General features: G+C 39.8%; 1 protein-coding gene across 5 annotated transcripts in view; it reads left to right on the forward strand.

The window, feature by feature from the left end:
* LOC128696740 (uncharacterized) overlaps nucleotides 1-20,534 on the forward strand; it is a 294,106-nt gene extending 273,572 nt beyond the window's left edge. For 4 of the 5 annotated variants that reach the window (XM_070094479.1, XM_070094481.1, XM_070094480.1 and 1 more), the window contains 4 exons: nucleotides 8,145-8,217; nucleotides 15,999-16,093; nucleotides 16,995-17,130; nucleotides 20,191-20,534. In XM_070094479.1, the coding sequence (XP_069950580.1) occupies nucleotides 8,145-8,217; nucleotides 15,999-16,093; nucleotides 16,995-17,130; nucleotides 20,191-20,316 (430 nt within the window). In that variant the 3' untranslated portion in view covers nucleotides 20,317-20,534. Of the gene's footprint in view, nucleotides 1-8,144; nucleotides 8,218-15,998; nucleotides 16,094-16,994; nucleotides 17,131-20,190 lie in introns of those variants that run through there. The other variant, XR_011393202.1, reaches the window with a different exon arrangement.
* The last annotated feature ends 118 nt before the right edge of the window (nucleotides 20,535-20,652 follow it).

Raw genomic sequence — 20,652 nt, forward strand, 5'->3', positions numbered from 1 at the left:
AGACAAGTCTTACATACCCAGTTTTTGTATATATACACTTCAGAAATTTTAATATCCAGCCAAATGTTAAAAACACACTTTACTCTTTCAGTCCGTGATAGTGACACCAGACCAGTGAATGAGTTGAAGGATAAACTTGTTCACTTATTCATTTGCCTTCGTTCTGAGTAACTCTTAAGGTGGCACAAAAAAATTAATAGTTAAAAATGTCTCTCACCACAAAACTGTTCAAGGTACATGTTGAAATACAGTGGAACCTCGGGTTATAAATTTAATCCATTCCGTGGACTTGTTTGTATCCTGATTTGTTCGTATGCTGGGTCAATTTTCTTCATTTAAATTAATTAAAATACAATTAATTTGTTCCAGCTGAATTCCTGCTCTCAGGAGGCATGACAAAATAACCCTAATATCAACTCTATGGCTTATTTATCTGTCACAATTCATCTAATATGATATAATAAACTATATAAATAACATAGAAACCTGATATACACTCTAGAATGAATAAAATATGTCATTACATGGACGGCGGAGGGAGGAGGATTGTGGTCGCAAGAGTGGTCGCGCATTCTTGCTATGAAAACGTCAGAAGCGTTATAAGACAAAAACAGAGTTTGTGAAGCTAACTGAATTAGATCTGGTGTACATATGGCATTTACATACCTTGGAGAAGAAATACAGAGCAGCATATCCTGTCAGGAGTTCACACTTTTCTTAAGAACTGCCCTTCAAGGAAGGTTCCTTGATGATGGTGAGGTGCTCTTGATTGAGGGAATTGGATCTGTGCTCCAGTTCCCCGAATTGAGCCTGAATACCTTCCCCCCCCCCCGGGTGCTGTATAATCCTATGGGTTTAGTGCTTCCCCCTTGATTATAATAATAATAATCTTAAGAACTGCTTTATACAATTTGTATGTTTATCTCACTGCACTACGTATCTCCAGTGAGCTGTTTCTCCATCAATCATGTCAACAGCAGCGTTTCCATCTTTTCATTGACAGAGGTCCACTGCTTAGAAATTACTGTAATGCCCTTTGCTGGTGCTATAGCCTTTATAGACTCCTCCTGCTTTAGTATTGTACATATGGTAGAGGGGCTACACTTGCACTCAACTCGCTAAGTCCTCAACCCTCGTACCTAGTCTGTGCTTTTTAATTTCACGCAAATCATCCTCTTTTTCTTCTTGGCACTGTCCATTGCACTTGCTTTCTTAGGACCCATGGTCAGAAGAAAGAAATCGGGCGAATTAACTGCACAAAACGTAAGGAAATCACAAGAATTCCTTGCACTGCGAGGATAGCTCCATAAGCACATATGCACTGGTGACCATTGTTTTGATTGTCACTGCTATCTGGTGGTGGTGTTGTCAAACTAAATTATATGCAGTACGTACAAAAATGTACTATTATTATTATAATTATTATTGTACTATTATATATTATTATATTTTTTTTTTTTCATCAAACTGGCCGTATCCCACCGAGGCAGGGTGACCCAAAAGGAAAAACGAAAGTTTCTCCTTTTACATTTAATAATATATACAGGAGAAGGGGTTACTGGCCCCTTGCTCCTAGCATTTTAGTCGCCTCTTATGACACGCATGGCTTACGGAGGAAGAATTCTGTTCCACTTCCCCATGGAGGATTATTATTATTATATTATTTTATTATTATTACATACTATTACATTATTATTACATTATATGTAATTATTATTATGCATTATTATTAGTAGTACATAAGTATTATATTAATAATAATTATTATTATTATTATTATTATTTCAACACACCGGCCGTATCCCGCTGAGGCGGGGTGGCCCAAAAGGAAAAACGAAAGTTTCTCCTTTTACATTTAGTAATATATACAGGAGAAGAGGTTACTAGCCCCTTGCTCCCGGCATTTTAGTCGCCTCTTACAACACGCATGGCTTATGGAAGAAGAATTCTGTTCCACTTCCCCATGGAGATAAGAGGAAATAAACAAGAACAAGAACTAGTAAGAAAAATGGAAGAAAGCCCAGAGGGGTGTGTATATACATATATGCTTGTACATGTATGTGTAGTGTGACCTAAGTGTAAGTAGAAGTAGCAAGACGTACCTGAAACCTTGCATGTTTATGAGACAGAAAAATGGACACCAGCAATCCTACCATCATGTAAAACAACTACAGGTTTCCGTTTTACACTCACTTGGCAGGACAGTAGTACCTCCCTGGGCGGTTGTTGTCTACCAACCTACTACCTAGTATTATTATTATTATTATTATTATTATTAATTTAGGGACCTGGAACACAGGTCAGATTCCCTAGATCAAGAGCCTCTCACCACATACATACCTCCTACTACTACTACTACCAGGCCCGGTGGCCTGGTGGCTAAACCTCCCGCTTCACACACGGAGGGCCCGGGTTCGATTCCCGGCGGGTGGAAACATTTCGACACGTTTCCTAACACCTGTTGTCCTGTTCACCTAGCAGCAAATAGGTACCTGGGTGTTAGTCGACTGGTGTGGGTCGCATCCTGGGGGACAAGATTAAGGACCCCAATGGAAATAAGTTAGACAGTCCTCGATGACGCACTGACTTTCTTGGGTTATCCTGGGTGGCTAACCCTCCGGGGTTAAAAATCCGAACGAAATCTTATCTTATAATACAATATAATAGTAATAATAATAACAACAGTAAGGAGAGACTTCAAAAGGCTGCCAGTAGTTGGCGCCACCATCAGCAAAACATCGGTAACTACTACTAGCACACTTTTCACCTGTCTAGACTTAAGTAGTCTTAAGTAGGGATTTCTGCCTGAAATGCCTTGGCATGATAGTGGCTTTCTTTGCTCCAATCATATTATGATATGTAAAAACACATTGTAACCTTTGCAAAGAAATATATATTTTATTTATTTAAGGAACCTCCCTTGAGGGGGGGGAAGTTCGCATCCTGAAATTTCTTTCATATCCTGAAGCAAAAAATCGATCGAACGACAATTCGCATGGTGGGGCATTCGTAACCCGAGGTTCCACTGTACTGTATAAGTATACGTACATGCAGATAATAAAAGACTGAACAATGTTTAGAGTTGGAGCTGGCTACCATTTGCACATTCCGTGAGTATGCACAAAAATGTGCAAATGATAAGCATGTACCTTTTAAATATTTTCTGATCTGTTTTAATTTTTTGCATATGTACTTACACTGCAACATTCATCATAAACAACCTTGTGGAGAAAGACACGTATACTCTAATATGGACGTCCTTAGGGAAAAATTCATTTTTCAGCTTTCAATTTTTTGAATCACATTAATGACTACTTTTTCTTCTTATGAACCAAATTTTGAAAACTAAATAAGAGTCATTTAGTTTTTATTATAATATTGTAGAAACTGTTCTTTCCATGGACTTTTGATAAGACTGGCACTGAATGGGTGATGATGGGGAATGTTCTTCCTTCTTTGGGTCACCCTACTTAACCCTTAAACTGTCCAAACGTAGATCTACGTTCATGTGCATAGCGCTCCAAACGTAGATCTGTGTTTTTTTACATGCTTTCAGATGGAGAAAATAAAGGTCAGAGTGCTACACACGTGAACGTAGACCTACGTTTGGACAGTTTAAGGGTTAAGTAGAGAATGGCATTTATTGAAAAAAAAAAAATTCTTGAAAAACTAGGAATACACAGTAATGTATAGTATTCTTAATTTTAATTATATTTGTTATTATACAGTAGACTGTTATTTAACCCTCAAACTGTCCAGACATAGATCTACGTTCACTCGCGTGGCACTCCAAATATTTTGAAAAATAAAAAAATTGTTTTTTCTTTTAAAATGAAGAGCATATTTTTCTACATGTTATAGAATTAAAAAAAAAAATTAGGATCAGTACTTACTGGGATATAAGACCGTGAAGTTGGCTCTGGATGCTCACCTGTCAGCAACATCGACTCCTGCTGCTTGCAGAAGTGTTGCCGATATACCTTTTTCCTCGTTTTTATTTTAATTTATATATTTTTTATGTTCTGGTAATTACAATTTATAATAGTTCTTGTAATTTCATAGCCAATCTTTGTTCTGACACTAATATTATATACTGAAATAGTGCTCAAATAGTCAGAATCACATTGACAGGTGAACATTTACACCTACTTGGATTATTTACTATTGTCTAGAAATATATACAAAGTATTTGTAGTTCCCAGCAATGTTTTAGATACCCTGGCATATACCTTAAAGCATGATGCTATGAAAGGCATCCCTTTACTGTTGACAGCCCAGCTAACCCTTGCTGTATTTGTTATCACTGTTACACACAAACATGTCTTATCTCTCTTTTTATCTGTCTGTCTGTCTGTCTATCTACCTGTCTGTCTGTCTGCCTGTCTATCTATCTGTCTCTGTTTATCTGCCTGCCTGTCTGTTTGTCTGTCTCTGCTTATCTGTTTTTCTGTCTGCCTGGAGTATATGTATATCACACTCCTTGAAGAGTCGTGTTATGACATCTGTTATCAGCTCGGTGACATTTGATAAATGGGTGCTCGGGGGAACCCTGGCTTTATTTGTTTTCACTGATACACACAAACATGTTTCTGTCTATCTGTCTGTCTGTCTGTCTGTCCATCTGTCTGTCTATCTATCTATCTGTCTGTCTGTTTATCTTTGCCTGGGTAATTTACACTATGTATAATAACTGTACTTATGTGTACATGTGAGACAGATATAGATAGACAGAGATATAGATAGATAGAGATATAGATAGATATATAGATAGACAGAGATATAGATAGACAGAGATATAGATAGACAGAGATATAGATAGACAGAGATATAGACAGATAGTGATATAGACAGATAGAGATATAGACAGAGAGACAGCCAAAGCAAGCCAGCCAGCCAGCCTTCCGAATACATAAGAAAGAAGGAACACTGCAGCAGGCCTACTGGCCCATGCAAGACAGGTACATGTCACTCTCCCCTCCCCCCAGCTTAGACCAATGACCCACCTAGTCACGTCACATCCATTGAAGGAAGGAGCATGACATCAGACCTAGTAGCACAAGCTAGTGAGGTCCAACTCACACCCACCCACACTCACTCATGTATTTATCTAACCTATTTTTACTTTCCTCTTAAAATGGGAGTGTTAATGCGACATGGCATCAGTGAATCCCTGGTGTCTGCCATGCTATTTGCTCTAGTTGGCACTCAGTTGAACTGGTGCTCCCACAAGGCACTAAGTGCTCCCAGATTTTTTTAATAGTGCACACACTGAGTGCACAGACCCATTCTTTCATGTCTAGGTGACTCAAGCCTCTTGTGCCAAATTTGAAGGAATGAAAAATAAAACACCGATCTACGTTTCGAGCGCTACGCGTGCAAACGTAGATCTCCGTTTGGACAGTTTAAGGGTTAACAGGGTAATTACATTCCTGAAAAAGCTGTGTTTGGTAAAACTGTTAGATGAACTGAAGAACTTATGAGAAAAATAGGGTTACGTTCCTGGGAGCCCCCCAAAAGCCAAACAACTTTTTTTTAGACCAACAGATCTTACAAAAATAAAAGTGAATATGTAATTGTAGTTCATTGCCATGATGTGTTATGTTGTTTTCACTGCTTAAGGTTACAAATGCAACAGAAATAATAGTAGTATTTCTTATCTTAAATTGTGGGTGCTAGTGTCTGTGGATGACTGTGGAGAGTGGAGAGTTATGCTGTGGCCCTACTGGGCTGAGGTGGATGGTAGGGGTTCTGGTACTAAAGTCGATGGTTGTACTCAAGTGTGCATAAATTCTGTAATGGATTTTTGTTCTGTTTTACCCCACAGTACATTATACAACTGAAGGTATAGAGCAGCATCAGCTGCTCTAGACACCATTTCAGGGTCTTCTAACTTTAAGTCAGTCAGTAAATCAGTCAAGTCAGTAAGTCAGTCATTTAGTCAAGGCAGTAAGTCAGTCAATCAATTCAGTAAGTTAGTCAGTCAAGTCAGTAAGTCAGTCAAGTCAATAAGACAGTCAAGTCAGTCAGTCAAGTCAGTCAGTCATTAGTAAGTGAGTCAATCAATTCAGTAAGTCAGTCAGTCAAGTCAGCCAGTCATTAGTCAGTCAGTCAATTCAGTCAGTTAGTCAATTCAGTCAGTCAAGTCAGTACATCAATCAAGTCAGTAATACAGTCAGTAAGTCAGTCAGTAAGTCAATCAGTAAGTCAGTCAGTCAGTAAGTCAATCAGTAAGTCAGTCAGTAAGTCAATCAGTAAGTCAGTCAGTCAGTAAGTCAATCAGTAAGTCAGTAAGTCAGTCAGTCAGTAAGTCAATCAGTAAGTCAGTCAGTAAGTCAATCAGTAAGTCAGTCAGTCAGTAAGTCAATCAGTAAGTCAGTCAGTCAGTCAGTCATCACACAAACTCATATTTACCTCATTCTTATGTCCACATAGTAAAGCTTCATTACAGCCACAGTGCATCTCTTGTCTAATGTTTCTATTTTCTTTGTTAATTCTAAGACTTAAACACTTATACATTTACTTGCCACTTTCAGCAACACTGTTATGCCTACTGGGTGTCATGATTGCTTGGAAGATACAAGATATGGTAATTAAAAATCAAAACACAATTCACAAACACAGCTACCTTGTAGGAGAGAAGTGGAACTGAACAGTATTCATGAAGGCTGGGATGGTGGTGGTGGGAGTGTCGAGGGTGGCAGAGGATGGCGGGATGTCTCCTCGGCTTGAGCTGGGGAAATTTTTTCCGCGCCCTCAAACAGAATCGTGTAAAATTAATTTTACAAAGTGCTGTATAAAATTGTGCTGCAATTTTTCAACCAAATTGTGCCAGTAGGAATATTGGCCCATATCAGAAAAGTCTAACTCTAACTTAGTCGTTTCTTCTCATACCTCTGCCTAATATATTTGTTTCCACATTACTACTATATTTGGCAAACCAAAATTTTACATACATGAAGGTAGCAGTATGAGGATTATTATTATTATTATTATTATTATTATTATTATTATTATTATTATTATTATTATTATTATTATCAAAACTAAGCACTAAAGCCACAAAAGTCATAAAGCCATGAGAAGGAAAGAATGATGCAGGCTTTAATCTGATAAACGAAACACCTCTGCACTATTTGGGTATCTTTATTCTGGAAACATTTTGCCAGCCAGTGGCTTCTTCAATCCATTGTAGAGAACAGCAAAAGATGAGGAGTTTGAAGCGTCAATCCCTCAGCCTGGTGTCAATGTATTCAGTCCATCATTCTTGATAAAAGTGCAGTATATTTGCAGAGATGGAGCTTATGTACTGCAGACGGATGAAGTGGAAGGTGGAGTCACCAGTGAAAAAACCCACTGGTGGAAGTAGGTCGTGAATAGAGGTTAGGCAAATTTTGAAGAATCCCCTGCATCAAGATCCCATGATGGTGCCGTGTCTGACAGAATTTAAATAAATGGTTTAGAACACCAAGAAGTTGATAAATTAGATGCTTGTGCAACATTTTGGTATCTTTATTCTGGAAATGTTTCATTAGCCAGTGGCCTCTTCACTCCATTTATCAACTTCTTGGTTTTCTAAACCATTTATTCAAAAATGGGTTTAAGGTGTCAACTCAACAATTCTTACATCAACCATGTTAACCACTACACTATCAACATTAGGAGAACCCAAATATGAGCTTGTACTTAATTCACTCAATGTCATAGACCTTACTTTTGCCCAGGTGCCTTTCTTTATAGGGTTCTTCAACCCAAATTGCATGGTGTAGCATTAGCATGCTTGACTCAGGCCTGTAAGATTGGCATATCAATATCTTCATAAGTCTTCCCACTGCATATTCCACTCTTATAGTTATGTTGCTTTCTAATAGCCTTTCTAAACCTAAATTGGTCCAATTTTAATCAGTTGTAGCAAGTTCTATTTTGGTTAGATAATTTTGTAGTTTGTTTAATATTATTTTTGCCTGTCTTCCATCTGCTTATGTCACTCATATTTCATCTCATTTTACTGCATTAAGAGTGTGTAAGTTCATTGATCTTCATCCATCTTTGTGGGAAATGTGTGTAAAACAGTAATTGCTACAGGGAAACATAACATAATTACTGCAAGCAAGCAAAGAATTGCATTTCCCATTTCTCTGTTGCAGGTTATTGGAAGAGATAATGTGCAGTGCTCCAAGTGAAACTCGTGCCTGGTCTGAAGCTCAAGCAGCACTAAAAGTAAGTCATAAATTTGATACAACCTAAAGCATTTAAATCTGCTCAACATCTGAAGCATACACTCATACTGCTGTACATTCTGTAAAGAGAAGACAATTAGTTCTTATGTTTACACTGGGGATAGGATGATACCAAAACTTCAGCTGATATTGATACCCAGTTTTAGGCCAATATTGATATTTTTCCAATATTTTTATTTTTAAAATTATAATGACTTGCACAATGGGTATTAAATAACTTAATTTCTATGAGATATTAACCCTTTCAGGGTTGAGAGGCCCTCTCCTAAACTCGTTCTCAGGGTCGAAAATTTTTCGGAAAAAAAAAATTTCTTATGAAATGATAGAGAATCTTTTTCCGATCATAATGACACCAAAAGTATGAAATTTGATGGAAAACTTACAGAATTATGTTCTCGTGAAGCTAGCGGTCTCGATGATGTTTACGTATTGGCAATTTCGCCCACTTTGAGCCCTATTTTCGGCCAATTTCAGTGTACTAGTCGACAGAAATCATATCTATTTCGCTAGAACTCCATTTTTTCTATCGAATGAGTACAAGAAACCACCCATTTACCGATTTCAAGTATCCAATAAAGTGGTCAGAAATTGGCAATTTTTCCAATTTCACACAAATTTCAGAAGATGCTGGTTTCCAAATAGGGTTCAGAATAAGCAAGACAGACATTCCTGGCACTAAAGTAACATTTTCTCTGTTCATTAGTCACGTCCCTAGGCCCCCCTTACATCTCTTTTGCTTTCCACTTTGAATTTTTATTCTCACAAAAAATAGAAGATTTACTGTTATGCAGACTACTGCATTAGTGTAGAAATGGTATAAATAATATCAGTGCACTTGTGAAAGAATACTAGACTCACCAGTTGACATGTATTGGACGCTTGGCATGATTTGTTTACTTTTGAAATTTGGTAAAAATCGAACATTTCTGCTATTTTGAGCTCAATTTCAAGGTACTTTTCATTATGAAACCAATCAAAATCATCTCAATTTCTGTAATATGTCTTCCATTCTATAAAATGAGACCAGGAAAACTAGAATACAACCTTAAATACCATACGAAAATATACTGCAAAGTCGCTGTTTTAAACCAAAAACACGGTTGGAGTTTTTTTTTTCTCATTATGCACTGTGTGTTGCAGGATTTTTTTTATACTGTGCACACTAACCACATAGACCCATTCTTTCATATGTAGGCCTACCAGCTTTCTCTCACTAGATTTGAAGGCACTAGAATTTAGGCGTTCTAGTACGTCAATAACCCTTGTGCGTAAGCCATACCAGTACGTCAGAAACCCTGAAAGGGTTAATGTCATAACTCAGTGCCTGACCTGTTGTGTTAGTTCCTGGTTGTCAAAGGCACTAGTTGATAGAGAGAGAGAGAGAGAGAGAGAGAGAGAGAGAGAGAGAGAGTGTGTGTGTGTGTGTGTGTGTGTGTATGTGTGTGTGTGTGTGTGTACTCACCTATTTGTACTCACCTATTTGTGGTTGCAGGGGTCGAGTCCTAGCTCCTGGCCCCGCCTCTTCACCGGTTGCTACTAGGCCCTCTCTCTCCCCGCTCCATGAGCTTTATCAAACCTCGTCTTAAAACTGTGTATGGTTCCTGCCTCCACTACGTCATTTTCTAGGCTATTCCACTGCCTTACAACTCTATGACTGAAGAAATACTTCCTACTATCTCTCTGACTCATTTGTGTCTTCAACTTCCAATTGTGGCCTCTTGTTTCTGTGTCCCCTCCCTGGAACATCCTGTCTTTGTCCGTTTGTGTGTGTGTGTGTGTGTGTGTGTGTGTGTGTGTGTGTGTGTGTGTGTGTGTGTGCTCACCTATTTGTACTCACCTATTTGTGGTTGCAGGGGTCGAGTATGTGTGTGTGTGTGTGTACTCACCTATTTGTGGTTGCAGGGGTCGAGTCATAGCTCCTGGCCCCACCTCTTCACTGATTGCTACTAGGTCCTCTCTCTCCCTGCTCCATGAGCTTTATCATACCTCGCCTTAAAACTATGTATGGTTCCCGCCTCCACTACATCACTTTCTAGACTATTCCACGACTTGACTACTCTATGACTGAAGAAATACTTCCTAACATCCCTTTGATTCATCTGAGTCTTCAACTTCCAATTGTGACCTCTTGTGTCTGTGTCCCATCTTTGGAACATCCTGTCTTTGTCCACCTTGTCTATTCCGCGCAGTATTTTGTATGTCGTTATCATGTCTCCCCTGACCCTCCTGGCCTCCAGTGTCGTCAGGCCGATTTCCCTCAACCTTTCTTCGTAGGACAATCCCCGTAGCTCTGGGACTAGTCTTGTTGCAAACCTTCGCACTTTCTCTAATTTCTTGACGTGCTTGACTAGGTGTGGATTCCAAACTGGTGCTGCATACTCCAGTATGGGCCTGACATAAATGGTATACAGTGTCTTGAACGACTCCTTACTGAGGTATCGGAACGCTATCCGTAGGTTTGCCAGGCGCCCGTATGCTGCAGCAGTTATCTGATTTATGTGCGCCTCAGGAGATATGCTCGGTGTTATACTCACCCCCAGATCATTTTCCTTGAGTGAGGTTTGCAGTCTTTGGCCATCTAAACTATATTGTGTCTGCGGTCTTCTTTGCCCTTCCCCAATCTTCATGACTTTGCATTTGGCAGGGTTAAACTCAAGGAGCCAGTTGCTGGACCAGGCTTGTAGCCTGTCCAGGTCTCTTTGTAGTCCTGCCTGATCCTCATCCGATTTGATTCTTCTCATTAACTTCACATCATCTGCAAACAAGGACACTTCTGAGTCTATCCCTTCCGTTATGTCGTTCACATATACCAAGAACAGCACAGGTCCTAGGACTGACCCCTGTGGAACCCCGCTTGTCACAAGCGCCCACTCTGACACCTCGTCACGTACCATGACTCGTTGTTGCCTCCCTGTCAGGTATTCTCTGATCCATTGCAGTGCCTTTCCTGTTATGTGTGCCTGATCTTCTAGCTTTTTCAGTAACCTCTTGTGAGGAACTGTGTCGAAGGCCTTTTTGCAGTCCAAAAAAATGCAGTCGATCCACCCCTCTCTCTCTTGTCTTACTTCTGTCACCTTGTCATAAAACTCTAGTAGGTTTGTGACACAGGATTTTCCTTCCCTGAAACCATGCTGGTTGTCAATTATACACTTGTTTCTTTCCAGGTGCTCCACCACTCTCCTCCTGATGATCTTCTCCATGACCTTGCATACTATACACGTTAGTGATACAGGTCTGTAGTTTAGTGCCTCATGTCTGTCTCCCTTTTTAAAAATTGGGACTACATTTGCCATCTTCCATACCTCAGGGAGTTGCCCAGTTTCAAATGATGTGTTGAAGATCTTTGTTAATGGCACACACAATATCTCTGCTCCCTCTTTAAGGACCCACGGAGAGATGTTGTCTGGTCCCACCGCCTTTGAGGTGTCAAGTTCGCATAGCAGCTTCTTCACTACCTCCTTGGTTATATGTACCTCATCCAGCACTTGCTGGTGTACCCCCCTGTTCTGATTTCCTGGAGTCCTACTGGTTTCCACTGTAAATACTTCTTTAAATCTCGTGTTTAGCTCCTGACATACCTCTCGATCGTTGGTTGTGAATTCCCCATCATCCTTCCTCAGTCTGATTACCTGGTCCTTGACTGTTGTTTTCCTCCTGATGTGGCTGTACAACAGCTTCGGGTCAGTCTTGACTTTCGATGCTATGTCATTTTCATATTGTCGCTGAGCCTCCCTTCTTATCTGTGCATATTCATTTCTGGCTCTTCGGCTAATCTCTTTATTTTCCTGAGTTCTCTGTCTTCTGTACCTTTTCCATTCTCTAGTACACCTAGTTTTTGCCTCCCTACACCTTTGGGTGAACCAAGGACTCATTCTGTTCTTCCCATTATTTCTGTTTTCCTTGGGAACAAACCTCTCCTCTGCCTCCTTGCATTTTGTTGCCACATAGTCCATCATTTCTTGTACTGGTTTTCCTGTCAGTTCCCTCTCCCACTGAATGTTTTGAAGGAAGTTCCTCATGCCTGAGTAGTTCCCCCTTTTGTAGTTTGGTTTTTCCCAGCCTATTCCTGCTACTCTCTCCACTTGGAGCTCAACTATGTAGTCGAAGCACAGAACCACATGATCACTAGCTCCCAGGGGCCTTTCATACAAGATATCCTCGATGTCTGAACTACTCAAGGTGAATACAAGGTCCAGTCTTGCTGGTTCATCTTCTCCTCTCTCTCTGGTAGTGTCTCTAACATGTTGATGCATGAGGTTTTCCAGTACTACATCCATCATCTTGGCTCTCCATGTTTCGGAACCCCCATGGGGCTCCAGGTTTTCCCAGTCAATCTCCTTGTGATTGAAATCACCCATAACTAGTAACTTTGCTCCCCCCACGTGTGCTCTCCTGGCCACCTCGGCTAGTGTGTCGACCATGGCTCTGTTGCTCTCATCGTATTCTTCTCTTGGTCTCCTGCAGTTCTGTGGTGGGTTGTACATTACTGCAATTATCACCTTATGTCCCTCAGACTGGATTGTTCCTACTAAGTAGTCCCTTTCACCCGTGCCATCCATTCCTTCCATTTTCTCAAAACCCCACTGGCTTTTAATGAGCAGTCCAACTCCTCCTCCCCCTCTCCTCCCCCTGTCTTTCCTGAGGATTTGATATCCGGGTGTGTGTGTGTGTGTGTGTGTGTGTGTGTGTGTGTGTGTGTGTGTGTGTGTGTGTGTGTGTGTGTGTGTGTGTGTGTGTGTGTGTGTGTGTGTGTGTGTGTGTGTGTACTCACCTAATTGTGGTTGCAGGGGTCAAGACTCAGCTCCTGGCCCCGCCTCTTCGCCGACCGCTACTAGGTCCTCTCTCCCCCTGCTCCATGAGCTGTATCATACCTTGTCTTAAAATTATGTATAGTTCCTGCCTCCACTACATCGCTTGCCAGACTATTCCACTTCCTAACTACTCTATGACTGAAGAAATACTTCCTAACATCCCTTTGACTCATCTGAGTCTTCAGCTTCCAATTGTGACCCCTTGTTTCTGTGTCCCATCTCTGGAACATCCTGTGTGTGTGTGTGTACTCAACCTAATTGTGGTTGCAGGGGTCGAGACTCAGCTCCTGGCCCCGCCTCTTCACTGATCGCTACTAGGTCCTCTCTCTCTCTGCTTCCTGAGCTGTATCATACCTCTTCTTAAAACTATGTATGGTTCCTGCCTCCACTACTTCACTTGCTAGGCTATTCCACTTCCTGACAACTCTATGACTGAAGAAATACTTCCTAACGTCCCTGTGACTCGTCTGAGTCTTCAGCTTCCAGTTGTGACCCCTTGTCCCTGTGTCCCCTCTCTGGAACATCCTATCTCTGTCCACCTTGTCTATTCCCTGCAGTATCTTGTATGTCATTATCATGTCTCCCCTGGCCCTTCTGTCCTCCAGTGTCGTCAGTCCGATCTCCCTCAACCTTTCCTTGTACGACATTCCCCTGAGCTCTGGGACTAGCCTTGTTGCAAACCTTTGTACTTTGTGTGTGTGTGTGTGTGTGTGTGTGTGTACGTACTCACCTAATTGTGGTTGCAGGGGTCGAGACTCAGCTCCTGGCCCTGCTGTATCATACCTCATCTTAAAGCTATGTATGGTTCCTGCCTCCACTTTTATTATTATTATTACAATCAAGGGGGAAGCGCTAAACCCGGAGGATTATACAGCGCCTGGGGGGGGGGGGGATGTGGAAGGCATTCAGGCTTAATTTGGGGAACTGGAGCACAGATCCAATTCCCTAAATCAAGAGCCCCTCACCAACATCAAGGAACCTTCCTTGAGGGGTCCTGCCTCCACTACCTCACTTGCTAGGCTATTCTACTTCCTGACTACTCTATGACTGAAGCAATACTTCCTAACATCCCTGTGACTCATCTGGGTCTTCAACTTCCAATTGTGACCCCTTGTTTCTGTGTTCCCTCTCTGGAACATCCTGTATGTGTGTGTGTGTGTGTGTGTGTGAGAATGTTTCGGTCCTGGGACCTTGATCACTTCTGACATACAGAGGTTGAAAGACATTGTATATAGGCAAAGAGTGAGGTGTGAGTGACACATGGTGACCTGAAGAATGCCATATTGGGATGAGGACAGGTAGACAAAGAGATCATGTGACTCCTGTGTTGCTGGGTAGGTGGTGCTTTACCTGCTTGAGTATGATGTATACTAATGTTTTAGAAATTTTGTGATTTCCAATGTTGTGTTCTATTGTGTCAATGACAGCAGTTAGCAAGGCTTCTAGACACCGTCGGTGTCTAAGGTCTTGTTTGATGAGAATGAGTTGTGCCTCATCCCAGTTCATCAAATGCCCCGTGGAGTCTCTATGGAGAACACAGGCATACCTTAAATCGTCTCTGTTACTGGCACTTCGATGCTCATTTAGGTGGACCACAAGATCTCTGCCTGTTTCGCCTACACTGGGGATGGTGTAGACGCCTGCTGTGGAAATTAGAGGTGTGGGGCTGCATTTCATAGTGAGGTCTTTGTTAGATAATGTGTTTATGGTGGAAACATTCATGTTACTCTTAGCAAGTGCCTGGCGAGTATTCGTGGCGACATCACCACATGGGAACACTATGAACTGCTTAGAGGGCTGTTCCATGGGCAGTTTGTTGAGGATAGCTTGTGCTTTGAGTCTTTAATCTTGGATGAAGAAAGATGGAAACTGCATCACTCACACCTCACTCTCCACCTATATATAATGTCTTTCAACCTCTGTATGTTAGAAGTGATCATGGTCCCAGAACTGAAACGTTTTTTAATAAATATGTCCTAGTGTTTGCTTATGTGTTTTTCTAGACCAACAGGTACACAAAAATAGTTACATAAATTATTATACATAGCAGGATAATTATCATACATACTAGGATAATCCAAAAAAGTCAAACAAGGTAAGGAGGACAGTGTATGCTAAGAAGTATGTGAGCCAGGGGTCCTAACAACTCCAGACTTCCCTAATTCTAGGTGATAATATCTGTGGTTTGAATAAAAGCTGATTCCAGGCATTTTCTTCTATTTCTTTCTTTTTTTTGATTAACCTTGCTCATTCTGGGCCATTTCATGTGGTTCAAAACTACGTTATATTGTAAGACAGGCATTGTTGATGTTTTTCATGTGGCAAGCATTACTGCATTTGTATATTAATATCTTAGTCTGTATCTTAGGTTATACCATGAGTGTCTATGGAAAAATACCTTTTTTCACATCCCCATCTAGGTTGTTAATCAAGAGCGTCAGCACTTGTGTCAATATCTTGAACCATTACAACCATGCTATGTATAATTCACATCAGCTTTCATATTCTTATCCTTAATGTCAAAGCCTTTCTTATGATTATTTATTACTGCTACAAATTTTACATGTTATTGCTTTGTATTGTTAACCTATTACCTTTATATCACTATTGCTGATTTATCATTTCGATAGAGAATTATCACTTACAATTATTATGGCTGTTAATACTCATTACTTTTAGATGCACAAATTGTATTAAACTCATAATATGTAGTTTCACATCAGCTATAAAATTGTATTGTATTAAGTAGTCTTGATCTTCGTATATTTCTGCCCAAAATGCTCTGCATAAATAAAGGCATATCAAAAAACTGTCTTGATTAATCTTGTAACATTTACATACTTTTTAATACAGTACTTAATTATTATTATTCATTATGATTATACTCATCAGAATGTAAAGCCATTCTTGTAATGGTTGTCCTGTAACACATCCTTTATCTTTACTTCAGGAATGTGAATATGAAGCACGATCCTCAGGAAACCTTTTAAGTAATCAGAGTGTTTTCATTGGCATTGACTTCTTTGTTGAGTTAATTCCTTCAAGGTAAGCATTCTATTGTTTTCAGTAAAAATAAGCTGTCTTGTCAGAAGTGTGCTGACATCACAATTCAAATGGCCTTCTATGTGCAACATCCCACCCTCCCTTCAAAGTGCAAACACTGCCCTTCCCACCTCCGGAACTCAGGTCCAGCTGACTGGTTTTCCTGAATCTGTTCACAAATGTTACCTTGCTCACACTCCAAAAGCACATCCATTAAAAAACCACTTGTCTCCATTCACTCCTGTCTACTACACTCACATGAGCCTGCTGGATGCTCAAGCCCATAAAATTCAAAGCCTTCTTTACTCCCCTCCTTTCATCTGTTCCTGGGAAGATCCCTATCCCTTCTACCTATTACACTGAGGTAATGATTAAGTATTTGTTCTAATTTTTTTGTTGCTTCCTGTTAAAATTGGGTTAACCTAACTCTACCTAAAATTATTTGTGTATATAAGATATTAAAGAGCAGAGCTTTATAGAGCTAGTGTTGTGCTCAATGCCAATGTCACTTTTTGCACATTCTATCATTTGTTTAGAAGTTTATGTTTTTCTTAGGAGGACAGGTTGACATTTCAATTAGTAAGAACAATATGGGACTCTCAGTTCACATTTCATTAAACAAGAGGCATCAGCATGTATTGCTAACACATTGCTGCCCAGTTAGTGTAACTAGGATTGGTTTCTTTGGCAATAGAACTTAAGAATATGGTAGAAATAAAAAAACATAGTAATAATAATAATAATGCTGCTTCAGCTCAAGTCTCCTAGCCTCCCTTCCAACCAGAGAGTCACCTCTAACCTTCCCCAGTATGTATAGAAATTCTGGTGTAGCCCCTGAAATTTTATTAAAGTCTTCCTAAAAGAAGTTAGAGTTCCTAACTGTGTCTAACTTGTTTATTCATAGTTGGTTTGCTGTGACTCAACTGCATGTCCATGACATTAAGAAAAATATATCTGTGGATGTCTTTGCTCCGATGGTACCTGTGCCAAGTAGTGATATTATTCAGCCTTCTCAACCTAATGAACCAGTTCTTATAATGGTAAGGATATTATTTAAAAGGTTTCATTACACATTTGAGATTTTAAGGTTTTGAATAACAATGCATCAAGTAAAAAATATACTACAACACTGAAGGAAATGGAGAGCCAAAATGCTGTATAGTGTATGTGTACCACATAAATATATATGTGCCCTAGAAAACTAATTATAGGTTTAACCCTTAAACGGTGTATATACATTCTCTCGCGTAGCTCCCCAAATGTGTATATACATTTCATTTGTCATTTATTCAACATTAGCATGATAGGCCTGAGTCGCCTAGACATGAGAGAATGGGTGTGCTCACTCAGTGTGTGGCATATGAAAAAAATTGGGGATGCCTGGGTACCACATGCTCTTTTTTTCCTATAAAAAAAAAAAAGGATTTTTTTTTCTCAAAATATTCGGGGTGCTATGCAGGTGAACGTATATATATGTTTGGACTGTTTAATGGCTAGTAATATAACCTATGTATTGGACTGTATATTTATATACAATATGTAGTTATGAAATTCTTTCTTTCCATCTTGTCAAACAGCAAAGGCATTTTCAGTTCTATCAGTCTTTCTTGGCTCTGGAAGCCAATTTGTAACATTCTTTTAGTATTTTTTTTTTTTAACATGCTGGTTATCTCCCACCTAGGCAGGCTGACCCCAAAAAAAAGAAACACTGTCACCATCATTCACACTCATTTCTTTGCAGAAGTGTGCAGATATGAGTTTAGATATCACTGAACAGCATATATCCCAAACCCCTCCTGTAAAGTGCAGGCATCGTACTTCCAACCTCCAGGACTCAACTCCGGCTAACCAGCTTCCCTGAATCCCTTCACAAAATATTAACCTGCTCACACTCCAACAGATTGTCAGGTCCCAAAAACCATTTGTCTCCATTCACTCCTGTCTAACATGCTCACACATGCCTACTGCATGTCCAAGCCTCTGTTATACCTGGAGATGGTTTCAGGGATCAACGCTCCCACAGCCCGGTCTGTGACCAGGTCTCATGGTGGATCAGGGACTGATCAACCAGGCTGTTACTGTTGGCCGCACGCAACCTGACGTATGAACCACAGCCCAGCTGGTTAGGTACTGACTTTAGGTGCCTATCCAGCACCTTCTTAAAGACAGCCAAGGGTCTATTGGTAATCCCTCTTATGTATGCTGGGAGGCAGTTGAACAGTCTAGGGCCCCTTCACGCTTACTGTGTTGTCTCCTATCGTGCTAGTGGCACCCCTACTTTTCATTGGGAAGGATGTTGCATTGTCTGCCGAGTCTTTTGGTTTCATAGGGAGTGATTTTCACGTGCAAGTTTGGTACCAATCCCTCTAGGATTTTCCAGGTGTATATAATCATGTATCTCTCCCACCTACATTCTAGGGAGTACAGTTTGAGGAACTTCAAGTGTTCCCAGTAACTGAGGTGTTTTATTGCAGTTATGTGTGGTTGGAATTTGTTTTGTACTCTGATGTAGTTTTAATTTCCTCTCGTTTTCCATATTGGAGTAATTGAAATTTCTCATCATTGAACTTCATATTGTTTCTGCAGCCCATTTAAAGATTTGGTTGATGTCCGCCTGGAGTCTTGCAGTGTCTTCAATGGAGGACACTGTCATGCAAATTCGGGTGTCATCTGCAAAGGAAGACATGGTGCTGTGGCTTACATCCCTGTCTGTGTCAGATATGAGGATGAGGAACAGGATGGGAGCGAGTACTGCCTTGTGGAACAGAGCTTTTCACTGTAGCCGCCTCAGACTTTACTCTGTTTACTACTACTTTTTGTGTTCTATTTGCTAGGAAATTATAGATCCATCTACCAACTTTTCCTGTTATTCCTTTATCATGCATTTTGTGCTCTGTTACACCATGGTCACATTTGTCAAAGGCTTTTGCAAAGTCTGTGTATACTACATCTGCATTTAGTTTATCTTCTAGAGCATCCAGGACCTTGCCATAGTGGTCCAGTAGTTGGGACAGGCAGGAGCGACCTGCTCTAAACCCATGATGCCCTGGGTTGTGTAACTGATGAGTATCTAGACGGGTGGCGATCTTACTTTTTAGAACCCTTTCAAAGATTTTTATGATATGGGATGTTAGCGCGATAGGTCTGTAGTTCTTTGCTATTGCTTTACTGCCCCCTTTGTGGAGTGGGGCAATGTCTGTTTTTTTTAGTGTGTATGGGATGACCCCTGTGTCCATGCTTACTCTCCATAGGATGTTAAAAGCACATGATAGGGGCTTTTTGCAGTTCTTGATCAACACGGAGTTCCATGAGTCTGGGCCTGGGGCAGATTACATGGACATGTCATTTATTGCCTTTTTGAAGTCATTTGGTGTCAGGATAATATCAGTCTACCAAATTCTGTGTCCCTCTAATAAAAAATTCATTTAGGTCATTGACTCTAAGTCTGGTTAGCAGCTAACTAAAACCCGAGTCATATTGGGACTTGAGAAGCTCACTCATTTCCTTGCTGTCATCTGTGTAGGACCCATCTTGTCTAAGTAGGAGACCAATACTGGATGTTGTTCTCGACTTTAATTTGGCATAAGAAAAAAACTCTTACCCCCTCCCTTTATCCTTTCCTAGGATGACCCTTACCCCTCTTTCCCTCCACTACAGATTTATGCAACCTCCAAGTCATCCTGTTTTGCTCCATCCTCTCTAAATGACCAAACCATCTCAACAACCCCTAACATATTGCTGGATATTTCAGTTTTAGCCTAATATATAAGTTTTTTAGTATTTCAGCATTCATATTTTGGAGTTTGTTTGTACAGTACTCTAGCATATGATGTTATGATTACAATGTTACAATGTTTTGATTACAATTTTTTGCATATACATGTACAGTAATTGCCTCCAGATCTCTCTCTCTCTCTTTGTCTTATTCCATTCAATATTTTATCACTGTATATTATTCATGTAGGTAATTATTGCTATATTTCCTTAACACTAAATGGCACTTATCTACCATAAATTCTATTGCCCATCTGCCAGGTGTTTAATTTATTTGCATCTTCTTGGATATATATAAAAATTAATATTTTCTTATATTTCTCTAGGTATCAGAGTCCTGGTGGAATACTGTGCAGGGTGCAGACAGCTCATATGGAAATGGCCTCACTGCCTCCATACTCTCCCTCCAGGAATCATATCGCAGTTTTCTAAATGAAGATGGCTCTCCATGAGACGTTAAAAAATTCTCAAAATATTTTGATGTGATTGCAGTCTGTAAATATAATAAGTTTGTAATAATGTTAGAACTGATACATAAGTTAACATGAGAGCTATTTGTTTACATAAAACCATGAAAAATAATATTTTTATTAGGAGTGGTGTTGAATTAAAATACAGTGCAAACAATGAAATATGACACAAGTTACTTTTTTCTTATGTATGTATATATATATATATATATATATATATATATATATATATATATATATATATATATATATATATATATATATATATATATATATATATATATATATATATATATATATATTATATATATATATATA

The sequence above is a fragment of the Cherax quadricarinatus genome, chromosome 46 (genome assembly GCF_038502225.1).
Source record: "Cherax quadricarinatus isolate ZL_2023a chromosome 46, ASM3850222v1, whole genome shotgun sequence".
Lineage (NCBI taxonomy): Eukaryota > Metazoa > Arthropoda > Malacostraca > Decapoda > Parastacidae > Cherax > Cherax quadricarinatus.